This window comes from Dendrobates tinctorius, unplaced genomic scaffold, assembly GCF_039654945.1.
Source record: "Dendrobates tinctorius isolate UK_male_01 unplaced genomic scaffold, ASM3965494v1 ptg000035l, whole genome shotgun sequence".
In the NCBI taxonomy this organism is placed as follows: Eukaryota; Metazoa; Chordata; class Amphibia; order Anura; family Dendrobatidae; genus Dendrobates; species Dendrobates tinctorius.
This window is the reverse complement of record NW_027361703.1, coordinates 63,567,750-63,588,498: the sequence shown is the minus strand read 5'-3', so window position 1 is coordinate 63,588,498 and position 20,749 is coordinate 63,567,750. Positions and strand designations below refer to the sequence as shown.

At 44.7% G+C, this 20,749-nt stretch overlaps 1 protein-coding gene across 1 annotated transcript in view; it reads right to left on the bottom strand.

Moving 5' to 3' along the window:
• Positions 1-375: 375 nt before the first annotated feature.
• Positions 376-20,749, bottom strand: part of LAMB4 (laminin subunit beta 4) — a 339,109-nt gene continuing 318,735 nt past the window's right edge. The window contains exon 41 of the mRNA XM_073573188.1: positions 376-605. Coding sequence (XP_073429289.1) covers positions 466-605 — 140 coding nt within the window. The 3' untranslated portion in view covers positions 376-465. The remainder of the gene's footprint in view (positions 606-20,749) is intronic.

Sequence of the window (20,749 nt, the reverse complement as noted above, 5' to 3'; positions counted from 1 at the left end):
ATATATATCCCCCTCACTGGGAGCACCTCAATAACTCGTACCTATAAGAGAGGCCTTTTCTGCAACCATTTGCCCTCAGTGCAGTTCCCTGACTGACCTGGAGTAAGTGGTGGACCCAGAGAGCCTATCCCTGCTGGGTCCTTCACTCCCCTCCCCAGAGGTGAGTGGAGTTGACACCCCCCTTCCCCTGTGCGATCCGTCACAGGTACCAAAGTCTTTTTAATGATAAATAAAAAAAGATTATTTTAGCTTTTGACTTACATGTACCAACTAGAATCTCAGACCTTTTTCTTATTGATAGGGTCCAGCCAGCTGTTACCCCACAGAAATCAGTATCTACAATCCATAATAAAGAAAATCTCTAGGCAAAAGAAATATTGTATATATTGAGTGTAAAGCAACTTTATTTTAAGACGTCTTTCAGTCATATAAGATAATATCATGTAATAATGAAGTAGGCAACGACTAGTCTCTGCAGTTAGCTTGCTTAATTTCTTCCTGAAGAATGTAGTCCTTAAGCTCTATGGCTTTCTTTTCCAGTTCTAGTAGCTCATTGGCTTTTTCTTCATTTGCTTTGTTCAGATCGTCAATCTTATCTTCTAAATCTGTAACAAAAACAAGTCAGGGCTGAATTGTGAAGCTGATAATAATATCAGTTATTTAAAAGCACACGTATACCTTCTAAATAATGGTAACAAGCCAGGAGTTACAGGGGTTTAAATAATAGGGATAATTAATCCTAAAGAAAATAAGGTTCTTAAAAATTCTATATTTCAATATTACCTTAAAACAAACCAATATGTGCAATGTAAAGCAGTTAAATGACACTGACCACCTCCAGGACTTAGAAAAGAATCTCTTTGAAATGAATTCTCCGGATGTCAAATAAAAGCTGTGTAAGATGGGTTAAATAACGCGCACATTGATAACAAGTAGCGTAAAGGGTCCGATTTGTGGATAGCAGGGATTAGAGAAGAAGCTGAGCAAAATGGTATATACAGTGAAGGTTGTTTGGGGCTGTGCCAAGTGGAAAATGAAGCAACTCCTGATAAACAGGTGGTAGCTGAAAACTGCCTGAGTCAGCCTCTGAGGCTATGTGCACACGGAGTTTTTTGGCTCTGCGGATTTTGTAGTGAAAACCGCAGATAAATCACAGGATTAAAGTCCTGCGGTTTATCTGCGGTTTTGCCCTGCGGTTTTGCACCTCATAATGGATGAGGTGTGAAACTGCAGCGTTTCTGCACTAAAGAATTGACATGCTGCGGATTGTAAACCGCAGCAAAACCGCGCGAAACAATCTGCAGCATGTGCACAGCGTTTTCCAGTTTACCATTGAAAACAATGGTACTGTACAACGCATCTAAATCTGCTGCGGACCCGCAGCTGCAGAAACGCTGCGGATCCGCAGCAGAATCCGCACCGTGTGCACATACCCTAAATGCCTATGGTGCAGATGCCAGAGGTGTTTTGCCTTGTTATCAGAGTAACTTGATGTAGATGAGTGTAGAGTGAGTGGACCATGATAGAAGGGAGCAAGGCTTGGTGCTGGAGCTGGGACAGATTAGTAACACTGATAAGAGAACTACAGATAGCTGAATCCAGTTCATCACAAATGGACAACATTCACATTTTCTGGAGTTTATGGGTAGCAAGTGCATCCAACAAAGCATTATACTTTGCCTTCATGCCAGTGCTAGATTCAATCTCTCGATGGTTTATATCTTAAGGGGGCTTTACACATAGCGATATCGCTAACAATATCGCTAAAGCATCACCGATTTGGTGATACCTCCTTCCTGCTCCCCCGCTGTCTGTCATTGATCGTGTGAGATCGCGCTGCTCCATTTCTCGTTGGGCGCTTCCTGCTGGCGGCGACGCGTCGACGCAGACGGGAGGACGTCAGGATCGCCGCGTCTGAAAGGTAAGTAACGACTGCTGTATCGCTGCTATGTCGCTGTGAGATCTGCCTGTGTGGCAGCTCACTAGCGACCATTTGGCGATGCACCAGCGATCCTGACGGGTCGTATCGTTGTCGGGATCGCTGGTGCATCGCTAAATGTAAAGGGGCCTTAAGTGTTTAAAGCTGCTGCTTTGTACTGATAGGGCAAATAAATAGTCATTAAAAAAGGCAAGCACCCATGTATAGCAGGCCTCCTGCCCTGAGCCTCTGATGCCACAAAGTTTCCCTATTTTTCTTAAAAGAAAACTGTCATGTTAAAACTGGTATCTGACCTACAGGCAGGGTATTATAGAGCAGGAGTAGCTGATCAGATTGATGTACATTTTTGTTATAAAAGGTTAAATAAACCTTTCACCTTATTCATCGATATCCTTGGTGTTTAAATTTAAATAAGTCCAATGGGCGGTCCTACTCAGTGATTGACAGCTATCTCTGCATGCACAGTCATACAAGGAAGACTGTCAATCACTGAGTAGGATCGCCCACTGGACTCATATGCATAAAGCACCAAGCATTTCAATGGATAAAAAGCTTTACTTACATTAAAAAATAAGTTTTACTTACAGTTTTCCCTCAATCTGATCAGCTCCTCCTGAAGTATAACACTCTGCTTGAAGATGAGATTCCATTTTCAACATGACTTGCTCCCTTTCACCAACTTGTTTCTTTTTTGTCTGTAACTGTGCTTTACATAGTGGTGCACATTATTGTTACTTATTCATCACATGGTTAGATAATCACAGGTCTGCGACTAAAAAGCTGTTTGATTATTTTCATCTAATTACCATGTATTTTGGTGTGCTGAAAACGAAAAAAATATTGAAAAAAATCCTGGACGTCAGGATTTGCCACAAAATGCAAAATTCTCTTCAAATTTAGTAAATTTTTCTCAATTTTTTTTTTTTTTTTTTTATCTTAGGGTTTTAAAAGTCAAAATTACTATTAATTGATTCACAACAATGCATTGAAGGTATACAATGCCAAAAAAACATAACTTTCAAAGAAAACAACTTGCAGAGTGAGCTAATGAAACCAGCATCAACATGTTGCAAGCTGAACGAGCGGGCTCTGACATGCCTGGGCTTGTTTCAATTGTTTTATCTTGGTTCTCGCCTGTTCACACTTTTTAATCTCAGTTCGTGTTAGCTCGTCATATTCAATCGTGTTTCCCAAAATTAGCATTATGGCTCAGTGGAAGTGTATTAATTCGCCTGACAGTTTCTGTTACATTTGTGGTGAATATACAGTGTTGAAGCAACAGCTGAATATTACAGACTTTGTGAAAAAAGTGTCATGATCCCAGTGCAGGTTTTTGAGCTGCATGTCAGGGGTTAATGTCTGGAGCTCAGTGCAGGTTTTGACCTGCACACCTGGGGTTAATGATTGTGGCCTCTTTTCGGTTCTGGGAGACCTTCTTAAACCCCTGGGAAGCTCCAATCCCTGTCAGTTATACTTTTGCTTTTGGCCGAGTGTGGTTGACCTCTGTGTGCCCGTGCCTGTTCGTTGTTGTAGCTTGCTTATATGGTTCTGACCCGGTTCTGTTCCCCGTTGTGAGTTGCCTGTTGATTCTGTACTGCGCTACCCTCCCTGCGTATGACTCATTGCCTGCGATCTGACTATTCTCTGCTCGCCCCTCTTGTACCTTGCAGCTATCTCTGTGTATGACTCATTGGCTACGTCCTGACTATCCTCCCTGTCTATGCCCCTTGGTAACTTTGTCTCGCAGTTACCCTGCTAGGAGTTTTCTTGCAGCTCCTAGCTCTCTGGAGTTTAGGTCACGCCCCCAGCAGTCACGTGCGTCAGGTCCTGCTGTTCTGAAGTACGCACCTACTTGGCTGCTGCCCGCTCCACAGGTATCTTTCAGCACAGTTCGCTTTACTCAGGACCCACGCACTGGCTCAGTGAGCAAGTGCAGTGCGGTGTTCTTGACAAAAAGTATACTTCGCATATTTTGGACTAAAGCTTGGAGATCAAGATAAAGCTTGGGCGCCTCATAAAGTGTGCAAACGTTGTGTTGAGGACCTCTGAAAATGGTTCAAGGGTAAGAAAAAAGCTTTCCGTTATGGGATTCCTATGGTATGGCGAGAGCAAAAGAACCATAGTGACGATTGTTACTTTTGTTCATGTGATGTGAAAGGGTATAATTCAAAATGGAAGCATTCCATTTCATACCCCAATATTCACTTCGCAACTCGTCCCATCCCCCATGGCACAGATATACCAGTACCCAAGGCCCCTGCTACCTTGGAAGAGATACCTAGCTCCGATGAAGGTGGAGTCATACCTGAACCAGATGATGAATCAAGTTCTGACTTTGAAGATGATACAAGACCAAAATTGTTTTCGCAGGAGGAGATGAATGATTTGGTAAGAGACTTGAATCTTCCCAATGATGCCGCTGAGTTACTCGGATCAAGGCTCAAAAGCAAGAATTTATTGTTGCCAGGAGTGTCTTTCATGGATCAGACATCGTGAAGACGAGTTCGTTCCTTACTTTGACCAGGAAGATAAGTTGGTTTATTGCATCGATGTCGAAGATTTGATGGGTCAATTCAAAATCCAATATGATTCAGCGCAATGGCGTCTTTTTATAGATTCTTCAAAAAGAAGTCTCTTAGTCTGAATAGTCTGAAAGCACTCCAGCGGTTCCTTGGGTTTGCGAATTATTATAGGAAATTTATAAAACACTTTTCGACTATCGCCAAACCGCTCACGGACATGACCAAAAAAGGTGCCGATCTGGCGAGCTGGCCTGAGGTGGCTATACGTGCATTTGAGCGTCTGAAGAATAGTTTTGCTTCAGCCCCCATTCTGGTGCAACCAGACGTGTCTAAACCTTTTGTGGTGGAGGTTGATGCGTCGGAGGTGGGAGTGGGGGCAGTACTGTCTCAAGGCTCGTCCTTGAGCGAGATGCATCCATGCGCCTACTTCTCCAAGAAGCTGTCGCCGGCCGAACGGAATTATGATATCGGCAACAGGGAGTTGTTGGCCATCAAATTGGCTTTTGAGGAATGGCGACACTTCTTGGAGGGGGCGGCTCACCAGGTCACAGTCATCACCGACCATAAGAATCTGCTCTATCTGCAGTCGGCCAAGCGTCTGTCTCCTAGGCAGGCCCGCTGGGCATTGTTTTTTACTCATTTCAATTTTCTTGTGACTTACCGTCCCGGGGCTAAAAACACCAAGGCAGATGCCTTGTCTAGGTGTTTTCCGGGGGGAGAACCTCGGGAAGAGCCGGTACCCATCCTCCAGGAAGGGGTAGTGGTCTCGGCTCTCACGACTGAGGTAGAGGCGGAGATTGCCGAGGCCCAAGAGGAGGTACCGCCAGGACTTCCCGCCAACAAATCATTTGTACCCCTGCATCTTCGGCTTAAGGTGTTGAAGGAACACCACGACTCGGTACTGGCTAGTCATCCAGGGGTGAAGGGCACCTTAGAGCTGGTATTGCGTTGTTTCTGGTGGCCTAAAGTCCGGCAGGACGTGGTCTCATACGTGGCAGCTTGCATCACGTGCGCTAGGGCTAAGTCACCCCGAACCCGTCCTGCTGGCACGCTACAGCCTCTGGGGGTACCCAATAGGCCATGGACAGAAATCTCCATGGATTTCATCACTGACTTGCCAGCCTCGGCGGGGAACACGGTCATCCTGGTGGTGGTTGGAGGAGTGGTCTACTTTCCTTCCTCTGGCCGAATTCGCCTTAAATAATCACCGCCAAGAGTCATCGGGAGAGTCTCCATTCTTTTGTGTGTACGGTCAACATCCTCAGTTTTGTACCTTACATCAGGGTGACTCGGGGGGTGTCCCGGAAGAGGATCAGCTAGGAGCCCAATTGTCATCGGTCTGGAGGAGGGTGAAACAGCGTTTGTTGAGCATGAGTGCTAGGTACAAACGGGTGGCTGACAGTAGACGCGTGCCAGGTCCGGACCTGTGTGTGGGTGAATGGGTGTGGTTAGCTACGAAGAACATAAAACTCAAAATTCCATCTTTAAAACTGGGTCCAAGGTTTATTGGGCCTTTTAGGATTTCTGCCATCATTAACCCAGTGGCTTATCGATTGGAACTTCCTGCGGTGTACAAGATACACAACGTGTGTCACAGGGCTTTATTGAAAAAGGTGGTAGGCTCTGTGGACACGACGCCGATGCCACCTCCAGTCATGGTGGATGGCGATTTAGAGTTTGAGGTCACCAAGGTAGTGGACTCTCGAGTAGTACGCCGTACTCTTCTGTATTTGGTGCACTGGCGGGGGTATGGTCCGGAGGAGAGGTCTTGGGTTCCAGCTTCAGACATACATGCGAATCGGCTGGTCAGTTCCTTTCACCATCGTCATCCGGACAAGCTGGGTCCTATGAGTCTTGAGGGTCCGGGGGTCCTTCGTAGAAGACGGGGTAATGTCATGTCGGACGCTGTTCACACCACAGCGTCCGGCAGGCAGAGGTAGTTCCACCTCCGTCCACTATAGCCTCAGTGGCGCCGGCTTGATCTTCAGGCTCTCGGGGGTTAATCTTGCTGGAGACCAGGTTGGATGTTTAGTCACGCCCACGGTCTTTAAATAGTCATGCTGGCCTATGGGCGTCGCCGATTATAGCTTGTGTTTCATACCAAGTGGTTCCGGTCTGGAGTGGAGGTGTTGAAGAGAGAGAGATTCGTATCTGGTGGCGTATGATCCGTCGTTATCCTTTCTCCTTCCCATATTTGTGTTTAGTTGTGCCCTGTTCACATTACTGTATATTCCTGTGTGCGTGCGGCGCAGTGCAGTTTAAGTTCTCCCTGTCTGTCATAATTTGTGTGGGGGCTTTGGTGGTTTGTCTCCTCACTGGGTGGAGGGTGGAGGGTTAAGTGCAGTGCTGAGCAGGAGATAAGGAAAGGTTGGAGGCTCAGGCATTTGCACCATCAACAAAAACCCTGGGTTGAGGGTCAGACAGGGTTTCCCCTTGTTAAAGGGACATCACAGGGGCCCCGGGTATTTCAGCCTTAGTTGAACTAAGCCCCGCGTGACAGTCTCAAAGCAGTTTTACTCCACAACGGCGGTTTTTATGCTTCCATCCCTGTAGGTCATTCCGTACACCTCAAGGAAACCTACGAGAACTTGGAATTGGTTCTTTGTAAACTTAAATATGAAGACAACGGTTGGCAAGTGTGCTGGGATTTGAAAGTCTTGTGCATGCTGCTCGGGCAACAAGCTGGGTATACCAAATACCCTTGTTTTCTGTGTCTATGGGACAGTCGAGACCGACAAAATCACTGGACCAAGAAGAATTGGCAGCCGAGGGTGCTCACAGTTGGTGAAAAAAATGTCCTCCAAGAAACTTTGGTTCCTTCCCATAAAGTTCTTCTACCACCTCTCCACATCAAATTGGGATTGATGAAGCAATTCGTAAAATCACTTCCAAAAGATGGAGAATGCTTCAAATACTTGGTCACCAAGTTTCCAGGCCTCTCGGAGGCAAAATTGAAGGAAGGTGTGTTTGTCGGACGAGACATTAGAAGGCTTATAGCTGATCAAGAGTTTATCAATACCATGACGCATCCTCAAAAAGAAGGGTGGATTGTATTTAAAGAGGTCGTAGAGAAATTTTTAGGCAATAGCAAAGACCCTGACTACAAAAAAAAATCGTCGGATGAATGCTGAAAGCATTTCAAGCTTTAGGTTGCCTGATGAGTTTGAAAGTGCATTTCCTCCATTCCCACCTTGACAACTTTTCTGAAAATTTGGGAGCTGTGTGTGAAGAGCAAGGTGAACGATTCCACCAGGACATTAAAGAGATGGAAAGAAGATACCAGGGAAGATGGAGCATTACAATGATGGCAGACTACTGTTGGACGCCTCAGAGAGACATTACAGATGCTACTCACAAGCGTAAATGTACCAAGAGAAGCCTCACAGGGAAGAAGAATCGATTTTAGTGTGTGTTAGTGAGCTCATTGCAGTTAAAAAATTATTTTCATGAAACATTTGTAATAAAAAATTAATTTTATGAGTCTATTTTCATTTATTTTGAGGTATTGTCTTATTTAACATAGTTTCTTAAACTGTCCGAAAACGTGATGTCCTATGACAAAACGGAGGTCATTTTCGGATTCAGCGCACTCAAAAATAAAGATTACATGAAATAACCAAAACAGCTCTTGAAAAATTTGTTTTTGCAGACCTGTGAATGGTTGTATTACAATATTCTTATCCTTACATTTGTGGTTAAAAGGCGTGCCTCAGGTACTAAGTCCCTAAACTCTCTTGTTAATGGGCCATTAGTCTATATGTTGAAGTGAATTCCTTTGTTGTTTTGTTTGCCTTGTTCAGTGTTTTTCAAAATGCTGTAGATGTGGTGTCATTAGAATCATTTTATAACCATTTATGATCATTTCAACGTAGGAAAGCAGCAATGAAAAAAGCACGTAAATATATATGGTAGACCTCAACACAAATTTAATAGTTTTTTTCAAACATTGCTCAATAGTTAAATTGTCTTTTGAAAAAATTGCAGTTTTTGTATAGTGTGTAAAAAGATTTTAGAGTCTTATATCATGGAGCACAGGTAGGACAGCTGCAAATTTGCTTCAAATAGGCTTTACTCCTAAGTGAAACCTCTGAAAAGAGGAATTAGGAGGCCTCCAGGAGTCACAGGACTACTCTAAAACAATAGATTCTCTTTACGGTAAATGGGATAAAGTGGGTTTGGGAAGGGACAGCTTCCTGAGAATTTCAGAGATTTGAAAATGGGAGACATTTTAAGGCAACATATGAAATGTTCTCACACCAACTCTAGCCTTTTTTATGGTACAAATCCAGGCACTGTATATTTTTCATGATGATAGAGTTTATATACAAAATAAAAATGTTTGCACCGCCTCATACACATGTAGTTCCTATGGGTTAGTATGATGCACGCAGAAAATGCCAGTATTGTCCCCAAATTATTCTGACAAACTGTCCAGCAAAACTATAGCAAAGCATGATTCTCGCTTCAGTGATGGCAAACCTTGTCAAAAGAATGGAGCAAGGAAGATTGAGATAGTTATAGGCACATTCAGGGGATAAAACCTGCTGCAACCTGCAAGAATCCAGGCGTAATTATAGTATTTATAAGATTGTTACAGGGCTGATGACATGGAGTGCAACAAAGTAGTTTCCTAGAAATCCCATATGGTGGATAGATGTGTTCACACATTACAGTTCAGGACGATTTAAATTTAGTAAAAACAGTATTTAGGCTTTTCCTACAGGAGAACAGATCTCTTACATCTCTTATATTAACACTATTCAAAGGGAATCTAATGTTCACTTACAGCCAGCATTACTAGAGTTGCAGACTATGCAATTCCATTGTTTGAAGAAAGCATAAAGGATTTGTCTCAGATGTACAAATGTAAGCAGGGTCTGTTATGTCTTCCAATACCCTTTATTCTTGTAGCACCAGCATATTCTGTAGCACGTCTACAGTAATCTGCTCATCTATACAGTAAAGGCTGAAAACTGTTTATATGTGACAGTAGGTGCTGCCCAAACACAATGATTCATTTTTGTTTCCATCACCGATAATAGTAGCCAGGATTTATCATAAGCAATAGATGGCTAAAACTGGGAAGCAGCTCTCATTCTACAAAGTGGTAAAACAAGCCGAGATTTAAATTAATTTCTAAATCTGTGTAATAAAGCTGTTCAATGCATTAACAACCTTAAATAATCACCTAAGGCGGCACAGTGGCTCAGTGGTTAGCGCTGCAGCCTTGCAGCGCTGGGGTCCTGGGCTCGAATCCCACCAAGGACAACATCTGCAAGGAGTTTGTATGTTCTCCCCGTGTTTGCATGGGTTTCCTCCGGGTACTCCGGTTTCCTCCCACATTCTAAAGACATACTAATAGGGAATTTAGATTGTGAGCCCCATCGGTGACAAAGATGGTAATGTGTGCAAACTGTAAAGCGCTGCGGAATATGTTAGCGCTATATAAAGATTATTATTATTTTTTACCTAAGGTATGGGACTGAATGAACACTTGTTCGTTTATAGATGTTCACCTTGTATTTTGTCTTCATAGTTACTAACACTATGCAGTGGTTTGTCCTGATGAAGTAGTGTTAAATGTCTTCGAAACGCGTTGACAAAATAAAAATGGCTTTTAATATACTTTGTTGTCCTTTCATCATTTGGCGGAACATTGGCAGCGCGCCATCAGATCCATCTTTCCATTCTCTTCATTTTATCTGCCTGCTGGATTTGCAGCAGCCTCTCTTCCTCCATAAGTTAACACATTAACGACGTCATTGTTGCCCACAATCAGCGACTATCTGCTGAAGACATCACTGAGACTCTAAGGGAAAGTCCCTAGGATGCTAATATTGTTCATATAATACCATATAATTCTGATTCATTGAGGTACGTATATATCAGTAGGCCGCGATGAAAGAATAAACTCAGCTACTGATATATAAGTGGGCAGTGGCCAATGTGTTAACAAAAAGAGTTGTACTATCACAACCCTACTATGTGAGTACATACTATGTTTTTCTCTCTCCTTTTTATACCAGATAAGACCCTATTGCGCATTGACTCCCAGCTTCTATCTTTTCATTACGTAATTGCTACCTGAAACTTTGTCAAATTTTTCACAAATATTGGCTATTATGTGGACATCCTCATACACACAGTCAACCACAGACATTCTTTTAAAATTTAGATTTTTCATATTTGATGTTTTTCAGGCTTATAATATGGTATTTGTCATGAACTATTTATCAATGAAAGAATGGCCATTGTCTAAAGAATCTGATTGTATCAGCTTAAAATGTCTGAGGTCATTTACACCAAGGTTGGGAAACCACTCGTCCTTTCCTCTGGCTCATTGGAAGATGTCCGGAGACTGCAAGTGCTTGTACCAGCAGCCCCATTTTGCTGGCTTTTTAATTTCTCTTTACACTGTGAGCATGCAGAGTTCACTACTGAACACTGATGACTGCAATGAAGAATTAGGGTGTGTGCACACGCTGCGGATTCAGCTGCGGATCCGCAGCAGATTTGGCCCTGCGGATCCGCAGCAGTATTAGCTGCGTTGTACAGTACCATTTTATTTTATGAGAAACAAAAAACGCTTTGCACATGCTGCGGATTTACCGTGGATTACAATCCGCAGCATGTCAATTGTTTGTGCGGAATCCGCAGCAGTTTCACACCTTTAACATTGTAGAGGTGTGAAACCGCAGGGCTAAACCGCAGGCTAATCTGCAGATAAACCGCAGGTCTTTTGACCTGCGGATTTTGCCAAATCCGCATGGAAAAATCCGCAGCCCTATCCGCAACGTGTGCACATAGCCTTACTGTCCAGTATTCTTTGTGGGAGGATTTAGCATGCTCTGCATTCCATCCCTCTGATGAAGACAGCAATCACAATGTCTGCTATGTGATGTAAATACTCCATTCCCAGTGTCTCATGTCATGTGATGTATATGCTCCAGCACCAGTGTTTCCTATGTGATGTATGTTAGTGTGGCTGGTCAGGAGCCGGAATCTCCAGTAGTGGACCCTCTGGGCCGTGGCACCGAGGGGCCCCGGGCGAGCTGCCAGTTGGGACCGACCCCTATACAGGAGCAGGCCCAGGGGTTCGAGTACCACGGTAGCCGGTACCGAGAGGGGCGGCTCAGGATGGACTGGAGTAGGAGTGTGGGACTGAGGTGTAGATGACAGGATAGAGCTGGAACACAGGAGGCAGGAGTGGAGTAAGACTGTAGACTGGAGCGTGGAGGGACGGTTGGAGCAGGAACACAGGAGACAGGATTGGAACAGGAACATCGGAGGCAGGACTGGAGTAGGACGGAAGGACTGGGGCCGGATGGAACAGGTACACCGGAGGCAGGGCTGGAGTAGGACGGAAGGGCTGGAGCAGGACGGAACAGGAACACCGGAGGCAGGACTGGAGTAGGATGGAAAGAACTGGAGCCAGATGGAACAGGAACACCGGAGGAAGGACTGGAGTAGGACGGAAGGACTGGAGCAGGATGGAACAGGAACACCGGAGGACTGGAGTAGGACGGAAGGACTGGAGCAGGATGGAACAGGAACACTGGAGGTACAGGAACACCGAAGGCAGGACTGGAGTAGGACTGAAGGACTAGAGCAGTATGGAACAGGAACACCGGAAGCAGGACTGGAATACAGCAGGGGACATGGATAGCAGGACTGCGAGGCTGCTGCAGGGAGCACACGAGAACGGGACTGTGAGACTGCAGAGAGCACACGAAGAAGCGAGGCCCAGTGTGCTAGGAAACACAAGGAAGGCCTGTCAGAGGTGACCGCGTGGCTGTCGGGTGGCGAGGGGCTGCGGCGTGGGAGCGAAGGATGGGTGAGTAAGCAGAGACGGCATGGGAGCGGAGGCCGGGTGAGTATGTCGGAACGGCGTGACAATGTATACTCTCCAGCCCCAGTGTTTCCTATGGGATGTATATTCCCCAACCCCAGTGTCTCCAATGTGCTGAATATCCACCAGCTCTAGTGTCTCCTACAGTGGATTGCAAAAATATTCACCGCTTTGGCTTTTTTGTATTTTGCTACCTCACAACTTGGAATTTCACTGTTTTTTTTTTTTTGAGGATTTGCATTGATGTAAACAAAATCCAACCACTGTGAACATTTTGTTTTCTTTGTATTGTAAAGCAAACAAAAAGTGGAAAAAATAACTGAAAACTTCATTGTACATAACTACTCACCCTCCTAAAGTCAGTACTTTGTAGAGCCTCCTTTTGCGGAGATTACTGCTGCAAGTCACTCTGGAAAAGTCTCTATGAGCTTTCCACATCTTGTGCATTCCTTAATGCAAAACTGCTCTAGCTCCTTCAATTTAGATGGTTTCCTCTGGTAAACAGCAGTCATCAAGTCTGACCACAGAGTCTCAATTGCATTAAGGTCTGGCCTTTGACTAGGCCACTCCAAAACATTCCCCTTGAACCTAGCGAGTGCTGCTTTAGCAGTATGTGTTGGGTCATTGTCTTGTTAGGAGGTGAACCCCTGTCCAAGTCTCAAATCACTGACAGACAGAAACAGGTTTTGCTCAAGAATATCCATGTATTTTGCACCATCCATCTTTCCGTCTACTCAAACCATTTTCCCGGTCACTGCTGCTGAAAAATATTCCCACAGCATGATGCTGTCACCACGTTTCATTGTGGGGATGGTGTTCTTGGGATGATGACCTGTGTTGGTTTGGTGCCAGGCATAGCATTTACATTGGTAGCCAAAAAGTTCAATTTTGATCTCATCTGACCACAGCACCTTCCTCCATACAATTGAGGAGTTTCCCCACATATCTTTTGGCAAACTCAAAGTGAGCCTTACAATTTTTGTATGTAAGTAAAGGGTTTTTTCTGCCCACTCTTCCATAAAGGCCACGTCTATGGAGTTTATTGTGGTTGTATGGACAGATACTCCAGTCTCTCCTTGGGCTGTCTGATAAATGCCCTCCTTGCCTGGGCTGAAAGGTTTGGTGGGTGGTCTTCTCTTGGCAGATTTGTTGTGGTACCATGTTCTTTCCATTTGATGATAATGGATTTGATGGTGCTCTGGTGGATCACCAGAGATTAGGATTTTTTTTATAACTCAGCCCTGATTTGTACTTAACAACTTTGTCTCTGACTTTCTTTGTAATTCTTCTTGGTCTTCATGTTGTTGTTTGGTTAGTGGTGCCTCTTTCTTAATGGTGTTATAGCCTCTGTGGCCTTTCACAAAATATGTGCATATACTGACAGACCATGTAACACTTAGTTTGCACATAGGTAGACTTCCTTTCACTGAGCATGTGACTTATGAAGGTAATTGCTTGCATAAGAAATTTTTAAGAGCAAGCAGCGGTGAAGACATAGTCACATGCCAATAGATTTGCCAACAGAAGCCCTGAATAGATCCTCTGTTGGCAGTGTGAACAAAACTGTACTTGTGAACAACTCCTTAGTACTTTTCTGGTTCATGTAGTAAGGGGATGGGACTAATTATAATTTTAAAGGTGTTGTCAACTTGTCAAGCATCCTAAAATTGTTTGCTAAAACCCTTTAGAATACTATAAAATAACTAATAAAATCATCTTAATAACTCTCACCACTTCTGTGCCACTGAATCCTGTGTGAACCATTAATCTCTCAATTCTGGCCTCCAGTGATGACCTACAGTGCAAATCTAAATGGTATTTGCTGCAGGTAATGATTGGCTTTATGGTCCACTTGTCCATATTAAGAGGAATCAGGAAGAAGAAAGACTAGTGCAGGATCCTGGAAGTGACACCACAAGAACGGTGGGGACCGGTAATTTAATAATCTATATATATAAAAATGAGTGTATGCATGTGTGTGTGTCAAGACAGGCCCACTCCACATAGCGTCGCCCACTTCACATAGCCACACTCACTCCACGCGCAAAGCCCCATATAATAAATATATATATATATAATAAATTTGTAATATATACAGTATACATACAGGATGGACCATTTATATGGATACACCTAAATAAAATGGGAATGGTTGGTAATATCAATTTCCTATTTGTGGCACATTAGTATACGGGAGGGGGGAAACTTTTCAAGATGGGTGGTGACCATGGCGGCCATTTTGAAGTCAGCCATTTTGGATCTAACTTTATTTTTTCCATTGGGAAGAGGGTCATGTGACACATCAAACTTATTGAGAATTTCACAAGAAAAACAATGGTATGCTTGGTTTTGACATAACTATTCTTTCATGGAGTTATTTACAAGTTTATGACCACTTACAAAATGTGTTCAAAGTGCTGCCCATTGTGTTGGATTGTCAATGCAACCCTCTTCTCCCACCCTTGACACACTGACAGCAACAACATTTTGGTGCAGCCGCAGCTCCATTCCTGAATACCGTCGGCAGCGCCGAGTGTTGATGCGAGAGACTCGTGCGAGTTTCTCGCATCACACACAGTAGTGTGATCCTGGCCTAAGCCCTAATGCCTACCAGAGAGAGTGCACTCCTACTATATATATATATATATATATATATATATATATACTGTATATATATCTGTTCATGTTTCATACTTAAACCTGTTAAATGAAATTTCCATATTATTACATTTATGTGGAAACTTAATTTGTGTAGGGTTTTTGTTTTATGTTTGTTATGAAAATGTAACTGCATTTTTTAAGATATTTTGCCTTTTTTGAGTCTTGAATGCTTGTTTTGATGGTGATTTATAAGGGATATTGAGAAACGAGTAAGTATTTATAGATGCAGTTGTTCAAAAATATATTGGTTTCTTCTGTATTTTGTCTGTAATAAGAAGCTTATCACACAACAGCTTGTTTGTAAGAGGATACTTATATGTCCTAGCACTCCGGACATGCTGATAAACAAAGTATGTGGAAGTACGAAAGTCCCTCTAATGGCCTCTCTTCTATTAGCTGTGTCAAGAATTTAAAGTGCTGGATCATAACAATGGCAGGGAGGAGATTGGGAAATAATGTAATAATGTAATATATATATATATATATATACATAGACAGATGGAATATTATATATAACATTGTTTAGAATTAGACTCTTTCTTGCAAATGTAAGAATGGGCATGACATGTGAAATACAGCCACAACTTTGCAATTAGGGCTCTTATTGGCAATATTCCATGGAAAATATAAGCATACGTATTGGCTCTCTCCAAAGGGAAAAAAAACAATCCCACAACTGTATGGAAATATGTCTATTGGGGATAGCCCTTCATGTCCAAAACTTCATGGACCCTTGCAACTTGAATAGGGATAGTAGTCACGTAAAAGACCCATCTGGAGATGGCTCTTTCAATGTACTTGCCTCTCAGCAGTGTAGAGCAGGGCAATGCCGTCAAGGGCATCTTTCTCAGACAAAACAATGCTTATATAGGATTCTGGCATACACCAGAGGTACAGAGGCGTACACTAATGTCCCACATAACTTTTATGGATACCACATTATGGCTCCTTACAACTTAGATTGTATAGTCATAATACTGCCATGTACATGAAGCCCAGATCTGGTCTCCATACGTTACATGCTCAGTCAGTATCTAAATAAGCATACTATTGACCGCGTACGGCCAATATGGGTTTTTTTCTTACCGAGAAACCATCTTATGCCCACCCTAACTGGTAGGCAACACCAATTTACCTTTAAAATAACAACACTACACAAAATAATATTTTTGGATAATTTTGGCCACAGCGGCCAGTTTATTAACAAACAAAACATAACCATGTTTAACAATAACTATTAAATATTAATATGTCATATGTAATGACATGAAGGGGAGGGTTCTTGGAGCCCATAAAATCTGGCTTAAAATATTTTGGCAAAAATTGTCCAACGATAACTCCAACCGCCAAGTTACCCCCAGCCGTACACCACCAGCTCGAGGGCACCATAAATCCCGTTCGTGAAGGCCAACCACCAAACAGCTCCCAGGGTAAAACCCCCGTCCAGAGCCCGTAACCAAAATGCCAGATCACCCACAGAATTTAACTGTCCGGAATTTTACCTAAAATTCCTTTTTACGCTGAATCAGCGTCAACTCCAAGAACCCCACCCCCCGCCACCTGCCACTGCGACAAAGTAACTTTCCCCACAGAAAATACCCAGACTACATTGCCCAGGCACCCCATTACGACTCAAACAAACCCCCCACCCCATCCCGCAAAAACGAGGGGGCCCAAAATAAAAGGGGAGGGCGGGTGGGTCTTCCCTCGGCGTTCTCTTCCGGCCAGAATGCGGTTTTTCCCGCACTTTCCTCACCCCAGTATCATCTGTCCCTCCCCCATACTCCTCCCTTCATCTGCCTCACCCAATCCCCTCCCAATCCACCCCTATTTCAAAAAACCCTGACCTGCCCAACGCAGTCATGGGGGGCCTCCATCTAGCTGGGTTTACTTCCAGCCCCCTCCTTGACCGCGTACGGCAATATGGTTTTTTTTCTTACCGAGAAACCATCTTATGCCCACCCTAACTGGTAGGCAACACCAATTTACCTTTAAAATAACAACACTACACAAAATAATATTTTTGGATAATTTTGGCCACAGCGGCCAGTTTATTAACAAACAAAACATAACCATGTTTAACAATAAATATTAAATATTAATATGTCATATGTAATGACATGAAGGGGAGGGTTCTTGGAGCCCATAAAATCTGGCTTAAAATATTTTGGCAAAAATTGTCCAACGATAACTCCAACCGCCAAGTTACCCCCAGCCGTACACCACCAGCTCGAGGGCACCATAAATCCCATTCCGGGAAGGCCAACCACCAAACAGCTCCCAGGGTAAAACCCCCGTCCAGAGCCCGTAACCAAAATGCCAGATCACCCACAGAATTTAACTGTCCGGAATTTTACCTAAAATTCCTTTTTACGCTGAATCAGCGTCAACTCCAAGAACCCCACCCCCCGCCACACACGAACAGCCCTGACCACCTCAGGCTCGTGAGTGCCCCAACACCACCACAGCCCTCTCAATTCCTTCTTGCATTACAAGTGACCACAAATCCATCCCTATCTCATTCAAATGAACCCCATCATTTCTCCAAAAATTACCCACCCCAGCTTCCAATTCGAAATGTCGCACGCTTATACCCCCATTCCTTGAAACAAAACTCGACACAGCCCTATTCAACTTCACCCTAGCCCTATTGATACCCTTCACAGATCGGGCAGCTCTCCATGTCAGCCTTGGGACGATATCCGACCATACAGTAACGACCCCAGGAAAAGACGACCACAACCGAAGGAAGTCAAACCGGATATCCCTGATCAACTCCCTAACAGGTCTAACGCCTAAATCATTCCCTCCCAAATGCACCACCAAGATGTCGGGCGCTTTATCCAAACGAGCAAACTTGGCAAACTCAGGTAACGCCCTGCTCCACACCATCCCCCGAAAACCCAACCAACGAATGACGACCAGGTCCCTGTTAAAACCAAGCTGCCTGCCATCCGGCCTCACGTCTGCCCGAAGCGCACCCCAATGAACGAACGAGTGTCCAAGAATCCAAGCCAAGTAGGGTTGCCGACCTGAAATACATAACCACAACAACATCGTTAAATCTCCCCAGTCCGAGCCATGCTGCTCCAATCAATGACGTACATATGTTCAGTAGCAGCCCGAACTCCAACGACCAATCCGCTTAATCGCGGCCTCCCCCATTCCAAGGCTATCTGCCTCAGATGCTGCCCCAATCCTAAAGGAATGTGATCCATACATGCCTGGTGGAAGGCCCAACTCTCCCAAACTCCTTTTTAGCAGCGCAATAAACTGAAAACGAGACAAGAACGCCCCGTCTTCGTGGCACAACAATGGGCCGACCCGACCCGGCCACAAACTCCAATACAATTCCAAACAGCTTTTTGGGCACATCAACGCACCCCCCACGCTCCCCAACACCACACGCTTCCCTTTCCCGAGCTGATCAGTTTTCGAACGCCGAATCCAAAAAGAAACACCTGACGACCCCAATTCAACATCCTCCGCAAGCAGGCCACCTGCCCTGCCCCTACTGAGTGACACTAGTTTACCCAACCTCATCGCCCCAAAGAACGCCAGAGAAAAAGCTAATTTGAACAATGCCGACTCAAAAGTAGAACAGCAAACCACCTCCAGGACTCCACATAATCGTTCCAAAATACTAAAAGAGATTGGTCGACGCCTATCAAAAACCCGGTTACACCTCCAAAAACCTTTGAGAGCCTGCTTGACCCGAAAATCCTTCGTCACATCCACCGAACCCTCCAACTTAAAGCCGAAAGCAAGGCCAGCCATAAATTTGTTAACCCTTGAAACAGACCACCGCAGTTCCTCTGCCCTACCAACCAAAACCAAAACCCACGACGTCTTCTCCTCTACAGACCCCAAACCTCCCCAATGGGACTCCCAACTCCGCCATATTTTCCATGAAGCCTCATACGACGCCCAAGCCTGGCTTGTAACAGACTCCCGAATTAACCTTCCTGCTCCTCCGTAACAATCTGCCACAAGTGAGAAGGGCATTCCGTTCCGGAAATCTCCGCGTCTGGTGCCAGCTCCCGAAACCGCTCCCACTGTAAACGAGACAAAGCATCCGCTATAGAATTTTGCACTCCCGGCACATGCACAGCCGAAATCCACGCATTCAATGCCAGACACCGCAAAACGAATTCTCTCATGAGCTTAACAACCGGGGGGGAAGAGGCGGACAAAGTGTTGATTACTGACACCACACTCATATTGTCACAGTGAAACCTAACTCTGCGGTTCTCAAACATTTCACCCCATATTAATACCGCCACAACAATGGGGAACAACTCCAACAAAGCCAGATTTTTCGTGAAGCCTCTCTGCCGCCACCAATCCGGCCAGCTACCAACGCTCCAACGCCCCTTACAAAAAGCCCCGTAACCAACGCCACCTGCTGCGTCCGTATAGATTTCGCAATCAAAATCATTCAATATCTCTTGTTGAATCAGAGATCTACCATTGTAAGTCTCCAAAAATCGCTACCACACCGCCAAATCATCCCGGTGCTCCTTTTTTAACCGGATAAAGTGGTGCGCCGACCGAGCTCCCGCCGTCGCGCCCGACAACCGTCGGCAAAAAATCCGGCCCATGGGCATAATCCTGCAGGCAAAGTTCAACCTGCCTAGAAGTGACTGTAACTCTTTTAACGTCACTTTACGCAATCTCATGATTCGCCGCACCTCCAGCCTCAGCAACGACAATTTGTCCTCCGGTAACCGACACTCCATTTTTTCAGAGTCAATCAGTATACCCAAAAAACTTAAGACCGTGCAAGGACCCTCCGTCTTATCTCTCGCCAATGGTACCCCAAAAGACTCCGACACCCATTCCATTGCGGCCAACGTATTCTGACACAAAACCGAATCCGGTGGGCCTATGAACAAGAAATCGTCCAAATAATGAATCACGGACGAAACACCAGCAACGTCCTTAACCGCCCATTCCAAAAAAGTACTGAACGTCTCAAACAGTGAACACGAAATTGCACAACCCATTGGCAAACATCTATCCAAATAATAACCTCTGTTCCAAAAACATCCCAACAAGGGGATGCTATCCGGGTGTACCAGTAGCAGCCTGAAGGCAGACTCAATGTCAGTTTTTGCCAACAAGGCCCCCTTACCGTACCTGCGAACCCATTGCACCGCCGTGTCAAAGGAGGTATAAACAACCGAACATAACTCCTGATCAATGCCGTCATTTACCGACAACCCCTTTGGGTAAGACAGATGCTGAATCAACCTGAATTTATTCGGTTCCTTCTTGGGAACAACCCCCAATGGGGAAACAACCATTCCTTCCACAGGAACCTCCGTAAATGGACCTGCCATCCTACCCATTCAACTTCTTTCAGTATTTTGGCACTCACCACCTCAGAATGCAGTTTAGCCGACCTCAAATTCTTAACCGAAAAGGGGACCGTATGGCTAGGAGAAGGGATTATAAAACCATCCGCAAAACCATCCCGTATCACACCAGCCTTTTCTTGATCAGGGTACCTACTTAGAAAGGGGGCCATCTTTTGAAGCCGCACCGGTGTCTCCCCCTTGACCGGCCGCCACTGCTGGCTTCCCCCTTGTTTTTCTAAAACATTTGGATGCTCCATGCGAACTACCGTTGCAATGGGAGCAAACATGCTTAAACTTGCAGGTACTGCCATACTTGCATTGACCGTCGTTAAACTGCCAGCACGCTCCTGATTTCTCTTTTCCCCCTGACGCCCCTTGACTGCCGCTCCCTTGTGTGGCCTGCTGATTGCCACTCCCT